Source organism: Carassius auratus, chromosome 26 (genome assembly GCF_003368295.1).
Source record: "Carassius auratus strain Wakin chromosome 26, ASM336829v1, whole genome shotgun sequence".
In the NCBI taxonomy this organism is placed as follows: Eukaryota; Metazoa; Chordata; class Actinopteri; order Cypriniformes; family Cyprinidae; genus Carassius; species Carassius auratus.
The window spans coordinates 15,516,449-15,534,782 of NC_039268.1; the positions used below are offsets into that span (position 1 = coordinate 15,516,449).

General features: G+C 35.7%; 2 protein-coding genes across 2 annotated transcripts; one reads left to right on the plus strand and one right to left on the minus strand.

Annotated features, from left to right (window-relative positions):
* Positions 1-360: 360 nt before the first annotated feature.
* Positions 361-4,547, plus strand: ints12 (integrator complex subunit 12). The gene is made up of 6 exons (XM_026204429.1): positions 361-833; positions 924-1,091; positions 1,194-1,378; positions 1,809-1,968; positions 2,059-2,211; positions 3,735-4,547. Exons 1-6 carry the CDS (start codon positions 678-680, stop codon positions 4,335-4,337), a joined length of 1,425 nt encoding a protein of 474 aa, XP_026060214.1. The 5' UTR covers positions 361-677; the 3' UTR covers positions 4,338-4,547.
* A 61-nt stretch (positions 4,548-4,608) lies between these two features.
* On the minus strand, positions 4,609-18,065 carry arhgef38 (Rho guanine nucleotide exchange factor (GEF) 38). The gene is made up of 14 exons (XM_026204428.1): positions 17,384-18,065; positions 12,581-12,765; positions 12,301-12,418; positions 11,674-11,821; positions 11,556-11,573; positions 11,117-11,316; positions 10,860-10,993; positions 10,668-10,772; positions 10,115-10,237; positions 9,357-9,668; positions 8,291-8,422; positions 8,010-8,211; positions 6,283-6,494; positions 4,609-5,096 (listed from the first exon to the last, which is right to left on the minus strand). The coding sequence occupies exons 1-14, from the start codon at positions 17,607-17,609 to the stop codon at positions 4,914-4,916; spliced, it is 2,298 nt and encodes a 765-aa protein (XP_026060213.1). The 5' UTR covers positions 17,610-18,065; the 3' UTR covers positions 4,609-4,913.
* Between the last annotated feature and the right edge of the window lie 269 nt (positions 18,066-18,334).

The window sequence follows — 18,334 nt, forward strand, 5'->3', positions numbered from 1 at the left end:
AATAATTTAACCCAGTTTACTCCGATGAAGATCGTGTGACCCACTTATGCATTTCCGTCACGTCATTTTCTTTTTAATAATCTAAAATTAGTAATAAAAAACGACTGTGATTGAGCCATTCTGATCAGCGGTAAGAAAAGTAACAAGTACCACGTGACAAAACAGTGCCTGTTCCGTTTCAGCAGTTATGTGAAACAGAATCGTTTCTACAATAATTTAAACGTGACATTGATAAACGTGTATTGACTTTAAATTGAAAACACGCAGAAAATAGATTAATTAGAAGGTAAAACCGAAGAACGATATAGCATCCGACCAATTAGAGACAACATCCTTGCCGCTAAGCCCCGCCCATTTTCATCAAAGGCTTCTCTGCTTATTCTGTTTCTGTTTGGTTGTCGGACTACTTCATTCCGCAAATGCTCAATGCTAACTTAGTTAATTAGCGTTACGGGTAATATTGTGATTTACTACTGTTTATAAAAACGAGCTTAAGGCAAAAAACTTGAATACATTAATCTCGAGTGAATCGGTTCCAGTTGCTTAGTTCTCTTAAAAACTAGAGGTTGTACTGGACAAAAATGCTGGTTATCTAGTATTACTCTTGTATACAACACATTCAATTCTATAGGAAGAGGGCTGATTCTTATATAAAATCATATAATAGCCGCTAAACAATGGCTGGAACAGTAAGTCTAGAGCTTGACCCCATCTTTCTGAAGGGACTGGGCTACCTTCACTCCAAGAGCAAAGACTCCGCGGAGAAACTCAAGGCCCTGCTGGACGAGTCTTTAGCCAGGGGCAGTGACTCCATCTATAGGACATCACTGAAGGTGATCAAATAAAAAAAAAAAATATATATTTTTATTTTTTAAACTTCATTGTTATTTGTATTAATGTGCAACTAATTTCCCATGCATAAGGAACCTGAAGTGAGCAAGGTGTCATTACCGAAAATGACCAAACAAGACTCCAAATCCTCCTCAAGTTCATCATCATCATCATCATCATCTTCCATCACCAGCAGCAGCAGTAAATCAAGCAGCTCAGACAAGACTAAGAAAGAGAGCGAGAAAAGATCTTTGGAAAAGGTATTTTTTTCAATGTCATTTTGCACTATTATTTATAATTGTAAATTATATAACTGGAAAAGCTCAATCGAAAACACTAATAAAAGATAATGTAATATGTAGATTAGGGTTGATCCTGGGGAAGGAGTGGAGCCACCAAAAAAACCTCGTGTGGATAAGCAGGACAGTCTTTCGTCGCCGATTGCTTTCCAAACCAAGGACATTCCCATCTCTGATTTCACGGACATTGATGAAACCAATGCTGACGACTTTGCCATGGAAATGGGTCTTGCTTGTGTGGTCTGTCGGTGAGTGATGTAGCATAACATTGGCCGAAGGGCCTGGTACCCAAAAGGTTTTTATCACACCGATATGTATCATTAAAACTCTTAAACCCTGGTTTCATTCAAACATTTTAACATTCAAAGTCTGCTGTTTAAATACCATTTACCTATTATCTTACCATAAATAAATAAGTTCTAAAGTACAAATTATTAACTAAAACCAAAACTGAAATATATTAAAGCTACATGGAAATATAATTTTACAAAATTGCTAAAACTAAAATTCAAAAGAAAACCGAAACTATAAAAATAAAAGCTCAGTGAAATGTCAGTGAATAATGTGATTTATAAGCATATATTGAACAGTATCTGTCTTGTCATTGACATCCATTAAATCCTTCACTAATCTCAGGCCATATATGTGTGAAATTGATCCATCTTTGTTTCTTCTCAGACAAATGACGGTCACTTCTGGCAATCAACTAGTGGAGTGTCAAGAATGTCATAATCTGTATCATCAGGAGTGCCACAAACCTCAGGTTACTGACAAGGATGTCAATGACCCACGGCTAGTGTGGTACTGTGCTCGATGCACCAGGCAAATGAAACGAATGGTAAGAATTTTATGATAAGTTAATGCATATCACTTAAAAACTTTCATATAGTAGCAGCAACACTAAGTGTGATCTTTATTAATGTCTCAGGCCCAAAAGACCCAGAAACCTCCACAGAAACCCGCTCCTGCTTTGGCAACAGCCGCACCTATGTTAAAAGATCCACTAGTGAAGAAAGCTGAACTAAAGCCCAAACCGGAAACAGCAGGTTCATTCCAGGCCTTTAAGAGAACGGAGGTGAAGGTGAGTGTATTCACACCGGTACAGAATATGGACCGGGGTTTCAAATTCAAATACTTGAGTCAGCTGAATAATTACAAGTGTTTCACAGCCAGGAATTAAATGATATGGTTACTGATGTACGATAAACTGACTACCAACTAGAGATCAAAAACATTTGTTTACCTTCATTGTAAAGGTCAGTTATTATGTATTTACTGCTGGTGAAAAAGCCTTGTTAAGGACATTTATTATCTATTTTAAATAAATGCTGCTCATTTGAACTTTCTATTAATCATGGAAAAAGTTTCACTAAAATAATTTAACAGCAGAACTGTTTGATAATAATGTTTTTTAGGCACCAAATCAGCATAATAGAATGATTTTTGACACTTGAGTAATACGCTTGTTAAGTCTGAGATCAAGTCTGAGATCAGATGGCAAAAGCAAACAAAAGACAGTAGTAATGTACAATCACAGAATACTGTAATACTACAGAAAAATCATTACTCTGACCTTTTATCTCCATACAGACATCTCAAAAGGCCAGCCAGTGTTTCGTAAAATAAATAAATAATAATAATAATTTTTATATATATATATATATAATATTGGTGAATATGATGGCTGATAATTTAGCTTTGCCATCACAAGTAATTAATTCCATTTCAAAGTATTTTCAAATAGAACATTTACATTTGTTCATTTAGTAGACGCCTTTATCCAAAGCGACTTACAGCAATGATATATAAGTGCTATAACAAGTCTGAGTTAAGTTAACACAGTACACATAGCATGGGATTTTAAATAATATAATAAATAAAAAGAAAAAAGATAGAATAGAGCAAGCTAGTTAGAGGTATTTACACACACACACACACACACACACACACACACACACACACACACACACACACACACACATATATATATATATATATATATATATATATATATATATATATATATATATATATATATATATATATATATATATATATATATATATATATATATATATAATTGCATAATAAATGAAAAGAAAAATAGAATACAAAAAGATTAGAAAGGTAGTTAGATTTTTTTAAAGAATAGAATTAGAATAGTGAGTGTTAAAGTTAGAGGGTCAAATAAAGATGGAAGAGATGTGTTTTAAGCCGATTCTTGAAGATGGCTAAGAAATCCGTTGCTCGGATTGAGTTGGGAAGTTCATTCCACCAGGAGGCAACATTTAATTTAAAAGTCCGTAAAGTGACTTTGTGCTTCTTTGGGATGGCACAATCAAGCGACGTTCACTTGCAGAATGCAAGCTTCTAGAGGGCACATAAGTCTGAAGTAACAAATTTAGGTAAATGGGTGCAGAGCCAGTGGTAGTTTTGTAGGCAAACATCAATGCCTTGAATTTTATGCAAGCAGCTATTGGAAGCCAGTGCAAATTGATAAACAGAGGTGTGACGTGTACATTTATTTTTAAATTGTAAAAAATTTCACAATATTACTGTTTTTACTATATATCTGATCAAATAAGTGTCTTTTTTTGTGTTCAGGCGTCTGTGGCATCAGGAAACTCTTCCAGCAGTAGCTCCACTTTGCCCCCAGGCCTCACAGGATGGGCTGCATTTACCAAGACCACAAATGTAGGACCTACCAATACCAAGTTGAGCACCAGTCAGCCAGGTAGCAGTAAATCAACCCCACCTCCCTCGGGCTCCAAACCTGTGGGACTCTCTGCACTGGCCAATGTTAAGCCCAGTCTGGCTACTAAACCTTCAGGAAGCAGCAGTGGAAGTGGTAATGGAAACAACGGCTCGAGCACAGTACCCATGAAACCACCCCCTCCACTCACACTTGGCAAGCAAGTGTTGAGCCGCTCAACAAGTGGAGATAGCGTGGGGAAAATGACTGTGACTGGATCACAGTCACCTGTGGCAGCACCCTCTAGCAGCCTGGGAGGCAACGGTGGGTCAGCAGGCAATGGAGGGGGCAATGGGGGCAACAGTGGTGGCAATAGCAGCAGTAACAACAACAGCAACGGAGCAAAAGCCTCAGTTGATGGCAAGACGCCCACTTCCCAGGAGTCTCAGCTCAATGCTATGAAACGGCTGCAGATGGTGAAGAAGAAAGCAGCACAGAAGAAACTGAAGAAATGAGGAAGAAGAAGCCAGATTATTATGTAAAAGAGCAAGTCATATCCTGTTTTTCAAATCAAATATACTTGAATTTGAATGTTACTGGTCTTTCAGAAACGGTTTGGTTTGAAGATGTGCCTCATTCTTTCTAACCAGCCACTTTAGTGAAAACAAGCTGCTCATTTCAATGATGTTTAATAAATAACACCTTTCTTCTTTTTGGAAAAAAAATTTGATTGTTATTTCAATTATTTTTTTTTTTTATGATTATGCTTATAGTTTGAGAAGTGTAGGAGATGAATGAACAACAGCTCGCAAACAAATAGACATGGTAATTTGCTCATAAATATTTTATTCTTCACACAATCTTTGATGTATTAATATTACTATATACAATTACTTAGAATATTTTTTGATTAACAAGCTCTCTATAACAATTTGTATATAATTCAAGCAAACACTGTTGGAAGCTTCACATGTGCAAAAATATTTGTGCAGGGGTGGCCTTCATTAAACAAAAACAAAAAAATCTATATTCATATTTTTCTTCTTTTAAATAAAAAGAACTATTAATATAGAGAAAGAAGAAAAAGAGTTTTAAGCATATGACATCTTTCCAAGGTAATTTGCTGGGACGTAGCCTTTTTGTCCATTAGATTCAGCGAGCCACCAGTCTTTGTTACCACCGAGGTCAGAAAACTGAAGGATACGAACATGCTGGTACTCCTGAAGCGTGAGCTCTTGTTCACAGCGTGCCTGGAAGGCATAAACTGCATAGAACTGTGAAATAGAAAAGTTAAATTAGCCTCTTTAATAATTCAGCTTGACAACAGTACAGTCACAAAGCAAACAATAATTACTTTACAGAAAAGATATTAGTTTGAAACTACAAAATGCACAGTATTGCCAGATAACAGAATAGTAGCTGAATAGTATAGTTTTGTCTCATTTGAGTTCCTTTCCAGGACATATTACCAGTAGATGGTGCTGTCTATCCAATGTTTAATACAACAGAAATTGGACATTTGACTGTCGGTTTTACTCCACTTGTGTGTGATAGTAGCATTCCATACATGTTATCAGTTCTGCAAATCAATATTTTACCAGTAGGAATGACGAGTAAGTTGCTTTTTGTATCTTACAAGTCATTCACTCATTCTTAGGGAAGTCGTGGCCTAATGGTTAGAGGGTTGGACTCCCAATCGAAGGGTTGTGAGTTCTAGTCTCGGGCCGGACGGAATTGTGGGTGGGGATAGTGCACGAACAGCTCTCTCTCCACCTTCAATACCACGACTTAGGTTCCCTTGAGCAAGGCATCGAATCCCCGGGCGCCGCAGCATAAATGGCTGCCCACTGCTCCGGGTGTGTGTGTGTGTTCACTGCTCTGTGTGTGTGCATTTCGGATGGGTTAAATGCAGAGCACAAATTCTGAGTATGGGTCACCATACTTGGCTGAATGTCACTTCACTTTCACTTTCACTTTCATTTGCTTATCTGACTAGTTCAAAAGCATGGATTCATTTAGGAATGAAACTCTAAGACATGCAAAGGTTGATCCTGTACGACTTTGCTGGGAACCATTCCATTGTGCCTAATGTGTATGTTTCTGAATATTATCTTCTTTTTTATTGTATTTTTTATTTTTTTATTTTATTTTTTATACAATCATTGTCACACTCACAACTGTGCTGTTGTTCTGAACCCAAATCCTAGAATCTAAAATCCTATTTTCTGTTGTAGTGTGAATGAATGAAATTTATCATCTAAGAAGCACTAAACTAAACTACTAAACTACAAAACGACTAAACATCACTGTTCCGGTCAATGATTCTGCCCATCCAAAACACACTGTTTTGCTGTTTCCACTGGTTGGTAAAACTTTGAAACGACAGCATTTTTCTTATGTGAAAATGATTAAATTTTTAAGCCTATTGTACTACACATGCACACTCTTCATGTGTCTTACATGTTGGTCCTCTGAGGGGTCCGGCTCGTCCTGTGGTCCAGGCTGAGGGGACATACTGTCTGAAGTGCTGTACGGACTGAAGCTCCGCATACTACTGCTCCTGCTATTCGACACGAACAGACTCAGATTGTCAAAGTCATCTGGCCTCTCAGTCACCTCCCGCTGGGGGTTGTAGGCTTTCAGGAATGATGAGTACACGTAGCCCTGTGTACCTAAACACACATAGAAACAGATATGTCATTATCAAGCAGCAGGAGCCTGGTTAACCTGATAGGAGCAGAAAAATGTGCTTTGTGAGACCATAAGAGTGAACGTGATCTCAGACAGATCAGTTTCAGCCCTCAAACTGAATTAATTATCTGAAGATTCAAATTTATGGATTCCACTTTTCACATTCATCTTAAATGATAATTAAAATATCTCTTTCGCGACCACATTACAATGAACACTCCCCCCCCCCATATTATGATCTTTAAATATTTCACGCAAAATGTAATTTCAAGGGCTTTAGTGGCTAAATTCTTCTCTTTTTTCCCCCCTACTTTCAATCGCTGTGGTTTTATTCCCCATTGACCTGAACAACCTGCAGTAGTTGATACAGACAATAATAAGTCACGTGACATAACAACCATAAGAACGCTGGTCTTGTTGTGAAGCAACAGTCTCCGTGGAGTTAATGAGAGGCTAGTTCATAGACATGTGATGAAAGAATATCCCGAGGAGACTTCATTACTTTCTGCCATAAAGTTATGGACTGATACCACAGATGGGATTCATCCAGAATTTCCACCAGCCTTATGAATGCTGTAGTTAATGTTTCTTGGTTTAACTCTCATGTGAATTCATAGCATAAACATGGGTGAAAAAAAACTGTTCATTTTGTTACAGCATTTTTAAATATGGTTTAAGATCATTTACAAATATACTATCATTTATCGTTAATTCATATTTATTCACGATACACAAACTACTGTTTATTTATACAACTTATGTGAACAATGTATGTAGAATTTAACATTAAGACTACTGAATACAGTAAAACTTGAGTTTGACCAAGAAATTTTAGTTTAACACACAACAACCACTCATTTACAAATAAATAACAGAACATTTTCTATTTTTCAAACACTTGGGGTCAGTAAAAAATGTATTAATACTTTTATTTAGCAAGTACACATTAAATTGATCAAAAGTGACAGTACACACATTTATAATGGTACAAAATATTTATTTAACTTTCTCTTTTTTAAAGAATCCTGAAAAAAATCTGTATTTCACAAAAATATTAAGCAGCACAACAATTTTCAACATTAAAAAAATAAGAAATGTTTTGCGAATATCAAATCAGCATTTTAACATGATTTCTGATGGATCATGTGACACTGAAGACTGCTGAAAATTCAGTTTTGCCCTCACGGGAACAAAATTTAAAATAAATATATTAAAATGTGAAACTGTTATTATAAATTGTAATAATATTTCACAATATTACTGATTTTACTGCATTTTTAAAAAGATATAATCAAATAAATCCAGCCTCGGAGAGCATAAAGGAGTCTTAGTCTTAATGACGCCAAAGTTTTGAATGATTGAAATGAGTGATGTAAAAAAGTTTCTATATTTCAAATTAGTTAATGACTATCAATATTTCCTTTTTTGTACATTATTATATATTTTTTGTCTAAAAACAAATGTAAGGGCATTTGAACAAACATAAACAGACTTACTCCCAGTGTGCACCAGCCAGCGGCTGCTGCTTCCCATAGGGTCTTTGTCTTCCAGCAGGGCCACCAGCTCCCCCTCCAGCAGGCTGATGTCATTTTCCTGACAGGCATTGCAGTTACGCTTGAGCTGATAGAGCTGATCCACTGCAAACTCTTCCAGGAGCCAGGCTCTCTGCTCCTCTGTCTGTCTGGAGACCTCTGGGACCTGAAGAGAATGTACGAGTCAGCTGGGACCTTAATTGGACCTTATGGATTTACCCTTTTTTTCCCATTTGTAATCCTACCATTTTCTTGTCCCGTTTTTCAAAGCTCACTTTGCGCTCCATCAGCTTTTGGGAATTATCTTTGAAGAATCCAAGGTTGCTCAACTCCTCCATAATTGAATTTTGGACTTCACTAAAGTTTGACAAGGGAACCTAAATGACCAATGGTTATAACGTCATATTAAACATCCATGACAGAATTGAATAAGTCTTAAAATTATTTAACATTAGTTATATCAAAACAATCTTAATTACAATACTAAAATACTTAAAGTAATGGTGTACAAAATTAAATCAACTGTATGCAGTTTTGTGTATTACTGAGGTTTGAAGCCCCTACAGTTAAGTGAGTGGAATTCACTGTTGTACAGTGAATTACAGTGTTGTAAAAAATCCACCCTTTTATCAAGCTCTTTCAACAAACATACATATTTTTAGGACATATGTTTGAGAGGGAACATGTGGAAGGAACAGAAGCCGTTTGCCATTTTAGAAGTAAGTGTACCATCTTAAAAAATGATATCAGGATAAAAAAACGTACATACAGTTGTTTTAAACTTACATAATATTTGGAGTTTATTTGTTGTTATTAGAGCAGAAGTCATAGAGGGTCATATCAGCTTGATATATGGACCTTTGAATATTGGCTTGTATTCAAAATGGTAGAGAACCCATGCTGTGGATGAAGAACCACTGTAATATTTAAAACCTATATTACACTTTTGAATTTTGGTATTTATATGCATTATTGTTCTTTTACAGGAAATACTTGTAACTAAGTTATATCTTGTAGCCTCTGTGAATTTTTCCATTTTAGATTTTGTGGGAAGCTATATTACATGCCTGAAGATCCTTTATGCTTCGAATGGCTAATGGTTTTGGATAACATAAAGGTTGTAGGTTTTAATCCAAGTGTGGACCACAGAAGTAACCTGATAAGTAAAAAAAAAAAATACTATTTTGCCCCTGAGCAAGATACCTACACCCGAGCTTTCTAGGGTTAAAAGGGGCTCTGTCACTTTCTCTACATTTCATTGTGATTTTTGATCAGTATTTCAGCATGGTTTTTCTACCTTCTTTAACTTACCGGTATCTGTTGGATAGGCGGCTGAGCTGCTTCCATCAGCTTTCTAATTAATTTTACTACACAAATCAAGCAGTTGGTGAGGATTGTCCTGACAGCTCTGTTGAAGCATTGCAGCTCCTCAAGCAACTGGGCATTGAGGGCCAGGTAATCTTTTTTGGCCTGGCCCTGTTCCTCTTTGGAGGATCGGGAATCCAACTGGCTGCAGTAGTCCAACAGTTTATCGTAGCGCTTCTGTATCAGCTTCTGTGGCGAGGAAAACATTCCCAGCAGGCTCGAGAGTGGAGCAAGAACAAGATGCTCCATGTGATCTTTCTGAGGAATGCAAACCATACACATTCTTAAACAGGATGAAGGCTGGGAAAGCTGATATTCACTGATGCATGCATTTATTGAACAAAACAGAGAGTTATATACCTTACAACTAAATGATTTGATATAAAGAAAGCACAGCAATGTGTGTATGAAATGTGAAATAAGCCTTAATGGAATAATCAAATGAGTCTCACAAAATATTAATTTCAGAGTTCTGCATTCTGGTGGTATATTTTGCTGTTATTTCACCCTTGTACTGTACTTCCTATTGCTTAAATGTAATTTTATAGAGAAACTTTATATTGTCATTAATCGTCATTGACTGTTTGAGATGTTTATGGCTGACACTGCAGGGCAGATTTTTTTTTTTAGAAAGAACTGAGGAGTACTTAAAAATTTCTTGATAAATTATGCAAGTGCATGTTTGTGTGAGGAAAAACACTTACAAACTGTTTGTATGGGTCATTGCCGTTCCTCTTTTGCTGAAAGCCATTTGTGTCTATTTTGTCTGGATCCTTCATTATAGCTTCTAGGTCCTGTGCATTTTGAACAGCAATGGATATCATCTCCTAAAATATAAAGAGAAATATAATTAAATTCTTAGGGTCATAAAAAGTTTATATAACTTTTAAAGCATATTTAGAAGTTTGCTCCGAAATGCTTAAAAGGCAAAACACCACGGATGAACTGGATTAAAAACTTTAACTAGATATCACCATAATTTCCCCAGCTGATTGGTATGTTTTCTGAAATGTTGTTTATATAAGCAAAAGAGGAATTGTCTAATTAACTATGCACACATTTGTATAAATGTCCAGAACAGTGGATAAAACCATGTTTACAATTCTGGTTTCATTTTGATGACATATAAAAATGGAAGGTTTCTGCTATTTTTGTTTTTAAACATTTGAACATATATTTTGGATGTTTTAATTGTTTAATTTGTCTAGATAAAATTTTGCATGCTTATATTTCACGTTTAGTAATGCATCTTCATACCTGAGTATAGAGCAAGTAACAGGTGATGTTTTTGACTAGCTGTCTCACAGCTTTCTCAAGGCTACGGAACAGTTTTTCCTCTTTGTCAAACGCTTCATCTCTCACCTGTGAAGACAGAAGCCATATCAATACACTCACACTGCCTTTACAGAGGAAAAACAAGGTAATTTGAACCTTGTTTGATTAAAGTACCTGTGGCTCGACACCAGTGAGAATCTTGAAATAGCTTGTCAGCCGGTCTGATTTCTTCCTGATAGAATGAATGTTTAACTTGTTGAGTTTACCAATCAGTGAGGTTTCATCGTCACTCCTCTTATACTTCAGCACTGAAACAACACAAGTGTACTTTATTTGCATACTTGAAAATTTGTTAATCTAAGCTAATTTGATTTTTACAGTGTACTTCATACCGTGTACTTGATATAGTAAAACTTCTGTTTATGTCTCACCTATGTCTTTCCTCCTCTTGAACTCATTAATGTTGATGTTAATAATCTTTACAGTGGTCAGAGCTTCCTGTAAGGGTCTGTTGTCAGGGTGGTCCGTGGGTGTGGCATTCCACAATTCAGCCAATAGCAGCGGGTATTTCATGATACGCTGCACTGGTTTAATGAGTAGAGAACCCATGTCAAGCAAATTGGGCTTCCCTCTAAAAATGACATTGAATGAAGAAAACATTAAAAACAAACTGTATAGATTACTTTTATGATATTTCTATAGCACAGCTGGTACAGCATGGTGTTAGCAACAACAAAATCACAGGTTGCCTAGCTTGAGTACACTAGGTTGTGTTAACAACTAACACAGGTCTATAAACTAACATTCATATTTATGATTATGAAATATCTGAATGAATATTATTTATTACATTTGAAAATGCATACTTACTCTTGGTCGTATATTTTCCTGTGAGAGAAGAGACGACAAATCATTAATACGAACTTCAAAGCCAAAGGCCTAAACATTACACATATACCTAAGAGATGAATGCAGTTAACATCATTACTTGAGTGTGGATATGCATCTTCTAAAATGCTGCTGGATGTCTTCCTGTGCTTCATAAGACTTTAGTAAAGCATTAGCCTCGTCATGATGATAGCAGTAAATTTTGTATACATCCTCCACGACGGCTTTGGCTTGGATAAACACTTCTCCTAAAAAAGATCAGACTACATTTTGGGCAGAACTTTATGAAGTTTTAAGAGGTCACTATTTGAAATTAAATTGTAAATACATTTTAAAATATTTTGATATATAAATCTTTACATAGTTGTGTTTTTTTTATTGAAATCAAAATTATAGTAAAAATATGAAATGCTTTAAATGATCAAATAAAGTTTAATGTAATTATAAATAAGAATGTAATTATGTAAATTAAAAATAATTTTATTTCATTTTTTTGTATTTTAAAAATATGTCTGAAAAGTATTTTATAGGGTTTATTAATTGTATTAATATTTAGCTTAATAATAAACATGAATAAGGTAATGCTGATTTACAATGCTGGCTGTTGCTTTACAGAAATTTTGATTATCATTAGTCATTATCACTAGAAAACATTTTTGATTGTTAATATAATACGTGTTACTCAAATATGTTTTTTTTTTATTCTTTTATTTTATTTCAAAATTACCTATGAGTTGTGTTTCAGGGTCAGGGTCAGCTATGGCATCTCTCAGTCTTTGGAGCAGTTCAGCAGAGACAACACACACCGACTCAATGTTGGTGAACAGCCGATCTACATCCACCAACTATAAAAAAAAAAAAAATCAGACCCCATTTAAATCAATTCATTTAAATCAAATCATTTATTTTTTATTTAAGTAGCAACACTAAATATTGATAGATTTTTGTTGTTGTTGTTAAGAGAGATACAACTCTATGTAATTATGGTTGTGAGACTGTGAACATGCCTGGGCTGCTCTTAAAGGAAGCAGAACCTCAGTTATGCAGAGCTCCAAGTCCTTCTGATAGTCTCCCTCTGTCCTAACTAGCTCCTCGATGACCTTTGACCTTTTTATCATCCTCCTGTGGCGGATCTCTTCAGGATCCACGGCTGGGGATGTGGGTGAGGAGAGATCATGGGGGGACATTTTCTCTGATGTGAGAAAGGAAAAAAAGAGACAAATTATGCTGTTTAGATTTACATACGCAGTTAAATCCTGTTAAATTTACAGTAAAAAAAGGCAGCTGTGGTTGCCAGAAATTAACCATAAAACTATGGTGACAGCATTTTAGGTATTAGGAAATAGCATATTGCCTGTAAATTTCTTTTACAACTTATAACCCTGTATTTCATCAAGTGATATAATGGGTCATAGGATGCCCATTTTTCACAAGTTGATATGATTCTTTAGGTTCTTAATGAAAATACTGTAACATAGTTTGGTTAAAATTTCTCAATGGTAGTGTTAAAAACTACTTTTTACTCTGTCAAAAACAGCTCTTTTCAGAGCACAGTTTTGTTAGCATTTATGTAAGATTTTGACTCTACTAAAGCATAGAAATACCATAATATGTTTGCAGATATTTAAGAAACATGCTAAGTTATCATATTTGTTTATCTGTAAAACAATGCTACAGTCAGTTATTCTCCTTTGAAAATGTGCATCTGTCTCTGTTTTGGTTTGTGAAACCCGCCCACTGCCAGTTTACCCAAGTAATTGTATCTCGGCACCCCAGGTTACCAGTTGGTTGGAAACAAAGCGTATTTAATTTAATTTATTGTCAAGTGTGCTCGTTGTTTGTGTCGTCAATCTGGCAACCTGTATCTGTGTGAAGTCTGAGGAGGAGGGATCTGGTGAAAAAAACCCTCTCCAATATTTTGAATTTGGACTGCAATACCTAGTTCAACCACTCGGTGTCAATCATACAGCACCTTTAAATGAGCTTTCTGAGAGAGGATATAATAGAATAATATATAAATAAACCACAGATTTGATTTTTAAACAACTACATTCTCGCCTGAAATACTTTTAAAATAAAATTTTTATGACACAATAACAGTAATATTTTGAAAATGATCCGAATAAATGGTGGTCGAAATCACAATGCTGCGTGAACTCAAAGGATGTTTAACGCCCAAGTCCCGCCCCCAAAAGTTCCGGTGTTTAAAGACTCCATTTGTCCATTCATTATTTCTAAAGAAACATGAAAATATATAAAGGCCCCATTACCTTGTATTTTCCGTTGTGGGCCCGTAGAAACAGTTTTTGTAAAAATAGGCTAACGATTGCGTCATAACCTGCGACTCTCTGTTGCACAGTAGAGAAATTACCTTATGAAAAGGAGGAGAAGCTTACAGGCAATCTTTTACTGTCTATGAGGCTATCGGGGGGGACGTGGAGGCATGAAGTCAAGAGAGAAGCCCATAGAAGCATGAGAGTCCATAAAAGCAACGAGACAAAATGATTCAACAACGTCTGCAAGATTCGGTGGGTGATTCAGATTTCTCTTGGCACAGCGATTAGAAGACTTACAAGTTGCTCACGTGAGCTTTACGTCATCAAGCTCAGTTTGAGTCTGCGCAGTACGCAAGCCCCCTAGGAAGTGCTTGCTTTTACTGTCTATGTTTCTACATCAGTAAAGGCAGTAACAAAGGGTAACTAACGTCATTGACAGGCGACTGCACTGCCCTGTGTCACTGATTAGAATTTTCTCATGATTTACAAGTAGTTGAAAGAGATATTGTTAGTAATCAGCTGGACAAAATGTATAACACTAGCCTAGTGGTTTTTGGATATTGTAGTGCAAATATCTTACAAATTGTACCTTTAATGGTGCCAACAACATTTCAGTTCAAACAACTTGTAAAAGTGCATGTACCATCATATGATCCCTTTAACAATGATATAATTTTACTTGAACTGCCAAAATCTGTTTTGTACCTTAAAATGTACTGATAACTATCATTATAATACAGGTTGTAAAACAGAAAGCCACACAATGAATCAAAATAACCATCATGATAACACAAAATAATGCAATAAAGATAATCTATAACAGAAAATGCAACATTGAATGTATGTTAGTTGCTACTGATACCAAAAATGGTTTAAAAAAGGTATTCAGAGAATGTTTTTGCATTTCACTATAAATGATGCAAAGTGCCTCCCCCCCCCCCCCCCAAAAAAACCCCATTCATTTTAATATATATTTTTATAGCAAATTTACATATAATGCAATGTTAAACCATGTACAGGCTTACATCACATATGGAATACTATCTTTTCCTGTTTTATTTTTTTGTAAACTGGATAAATATTTATTTAAAAAAATAAAATAAAAAATGATGTCTTGCTGCTGGCAATAAGAAAGTTGATCAAAGCAGCTATGTACTTTGGGAAGTGAGATGATTCTTTGTTTCCTGATCACCTCAATATGACACTTCCTCTTACAGAAAGAAACACAGAGAGGCTTCTGGCAAAGGTGGGGCCAGGTGTCATATTACTTTTTGTGATGCAATTGCTGTCTAGGCCTTATATCTTTTAGTACTTGCACATCCCAAATATAAAGTAGACTTAATATTTAAACAGACTAATCATTAGACCACATTTGAATAATTTCTGCTTTAAATAAGGAAATTATTGCAATAATGCGAGGATTTTCCCTTGCATTTCATGGTAATGACACTCCTAAAAAGAATCCAAAGTTTAAAATTCAGTAACTTTAATTAACAAGAAAACAAAATGGTTTCTTATTCTGTGCGAAATAAAAAAAGTACAGTGCAAAGATATAATTTAAGGAGCAAGTCTTAGAGAAAGAGTTTGGTTATGACAATAGAGGAGTTGTATTTCACTCATCCCATTCACACAGAATCATATAACAAATCTCTGCCCTACAAATCACCATCACGTGTTCCATTATTCAGAAAAAAGTGACACATGAGCTAATACCGTGGATTTCCTTATAGCAAATGCTTCATCTAATAAATTATTCTCTGAAGCTGCATTTTAACTGCCTAAACAATTTAGAGTGGCAGAAAGGACTTTTCACTCAAGGCCGACTAATGGAAACTTGTGCCACACAGAACAGATCACATTTCTGTAAGAAAACGTGACCTGACTGAACTCAAGCTTGGACATGTGCTTCGAGCTCTGTGTGAGTGTACAATACAAAGTGCCTTTGTATTGTATTGATAATGATTTGCCTGTTTTATTTTAATTATTTTCAATCATTTGACAGCCTCAAGCGAGACTCTCATCCTACTCCCTCTGCTTGGTTTGACTTAATGACACAAAGTAAACATACAGGATGCAAACACATTTAACACACAAGTGAAACCTGCCCTGCAAGTGCCTATTAAGAGCTTGTGTCTCATGTGATCAAGTGTTTGCTTTAGTCATTTATTTTTCTTTTGGGACAGACATGAAAATATCATATTTCAAACACATATACCAACTTGCTACCACAATATTATTTTTTTCACTAATCTATTGTTTCATTTGGTTTATGAATGCTTTAGCACACTCAGTTTTTTTGAGCACTTCCTGTTCAGGGACCAACATTTCCTCAATTATGTCATCATATTTGATTTGAAATGTGCCATATTACAAACAGTACTGCTGCCTGTCAAACTAAGAAATGTAAATATAAATAATATAAAATGGATTACAACACTGTGCTGGAAATATTTGCAGATATATTAATAACTAGGACTAGTTCATTTGAATAACTAACATATCTAGAATTTAAAAGTTCTGAAAATTATTTTAAAGTTGGATAGCTAATGGCTCTATAGAAAAAGGAACTAAAACTGCTAACATATTCCTAGTTGTAAGCGTTCCAGATATTCAGTACGTAAAATGGTTTGTTTGCTTTTCAAAGATATAGCTGTGAAGTCTCAGATATCTCATTCACATGATTTGAATGAATGACAACTCATTTTGTTTATATAAAGGCTAATTGTCTGCAAACTAAGAAGCTTGTATGACAAGACTGTCCACATATATGTAAGATGTCCTCAATGTCATGACTTGGCTGTCCTGAACTGCTTCATTCCCTGTTCACTGGTTAAACTAGATTTTTTTTTTTTAAGTGATGTCATTTTCAAGTTAAGTTTATGATGACTCTGACATATTAGCATGACCAGACTGTGACATGATGTTCACAAGAAAGTGAATGAATGAACAACTATATATTTATAACAATATTTCTTTTTTCACTGAATTTAAGGCTCTAATAAAGCAAAAAAAGATTGCAATGTGGAATTACCTAACTAAATATTATTAGATATACCCAGAAACTTTTAGATGAAGTAAACAACAAAGGCACTGTGGCTGTGCTTGTTTACGACTGTGCCACAGCCGTGTTCAGCACTGTGGCTGAGGTTCAGTTTGCATATGTGACATCAGTCCAGTGGGAATAGGTCTTTCGCTGTAACGTATCAACGCAACAGGTGCTAAGCATCAGCACACATACATGCCCTCTTTTTACTTCACTGCATACAAAGATCTAATGGAATTTGAGATGAGAGGATTTACGAGAGTATGATTGGTATAAAACCAATTCTGTGCTAACCTGCTGCTCTGCAGGATGACAGAAAAAAAACGGATGACTGTGTTAAAACGTGTTGCAGTTTGTGTAACAACTGTCTTTATAAAGTTAGCAAAGCTTTACTACAAAAATATTTTATGTTTAACCACTATAAGAGTGCGCTGCTTCATACAAATTAACTGAAAAGGCACATTAAATTTAGCTTGTGACAAAATAATTACCTTTAAGTTTAGCACTATACTCTGTCTTGTCAGAATGGCTCCTTCTCACCAAGGTTGCGATGCTGATGTCACCTTTGGAAGCGTCATCATCCACAATAGTATCTGTCTTCCTCCTTTCCAGGTATCTTGTAAAAAGTCTGTTTCTCCTTTTAATTCCTTTATCCTTCTCTTTTTTCTCCCCTTTTTCATTCTCTCTGTCATTCCCACTGGCCTGGTTGGGATCCATGTTGACCCCTTTCTGCTCCCTCTTGTTTGGCTGTCTAGTGTAAAGGTGAAAGTGAGAGACAGAGAAGGGGAGAGTCTGGGAAGAGGAACAGGTGCAGTGTTGCTGCTATTGCTGTGTACACTGACTCCATGCAGGTAAACCCTCCCCCTCTGTTTCCGCTATACCTGCCTCAGGAGAGCTGTAGCCACACCTCCTTCACTTTTCTCTTTACAAAATACACACATATGAAGCTAAAGAGTCTGGTCTACCTTAAGGTGAAGATAGATGGTAAGGAATGGGATTCACACAGCGCAATATTTTGCAGAATGACTTGAATTTGCAAAGTAGCATTTGCATACCTGTTGGATCTGTCTCTGTCTGTCTGTCTGTCTGTCACCACAAAGAAAGCCATATCTGAAACATAAACTTTAATTTGGTTGATATACATACCTTCAATGTTTGGTTGTCATAATTGTGTGGGAAACTAAACAATCCCTTTAGATTAATGAAAATGTGTGTGCAGATAGAGTTAATATTAAATAAGAAGGAGGGTCTGATGACTTAACTTTAAAGGGCATGACAAAGGTCGACAGATCAAACAGGCCTGTAAAGATTTGTGTCAACATTTACAAAGCATTATGACAATGCTGGTGTATATATCAACATGAAGACCAAATTTGTAAACGCTGACAAATGTGTCATATGCCCGTGGTCTTTCAAATATGATTTTATTTTCGTTATCTTCT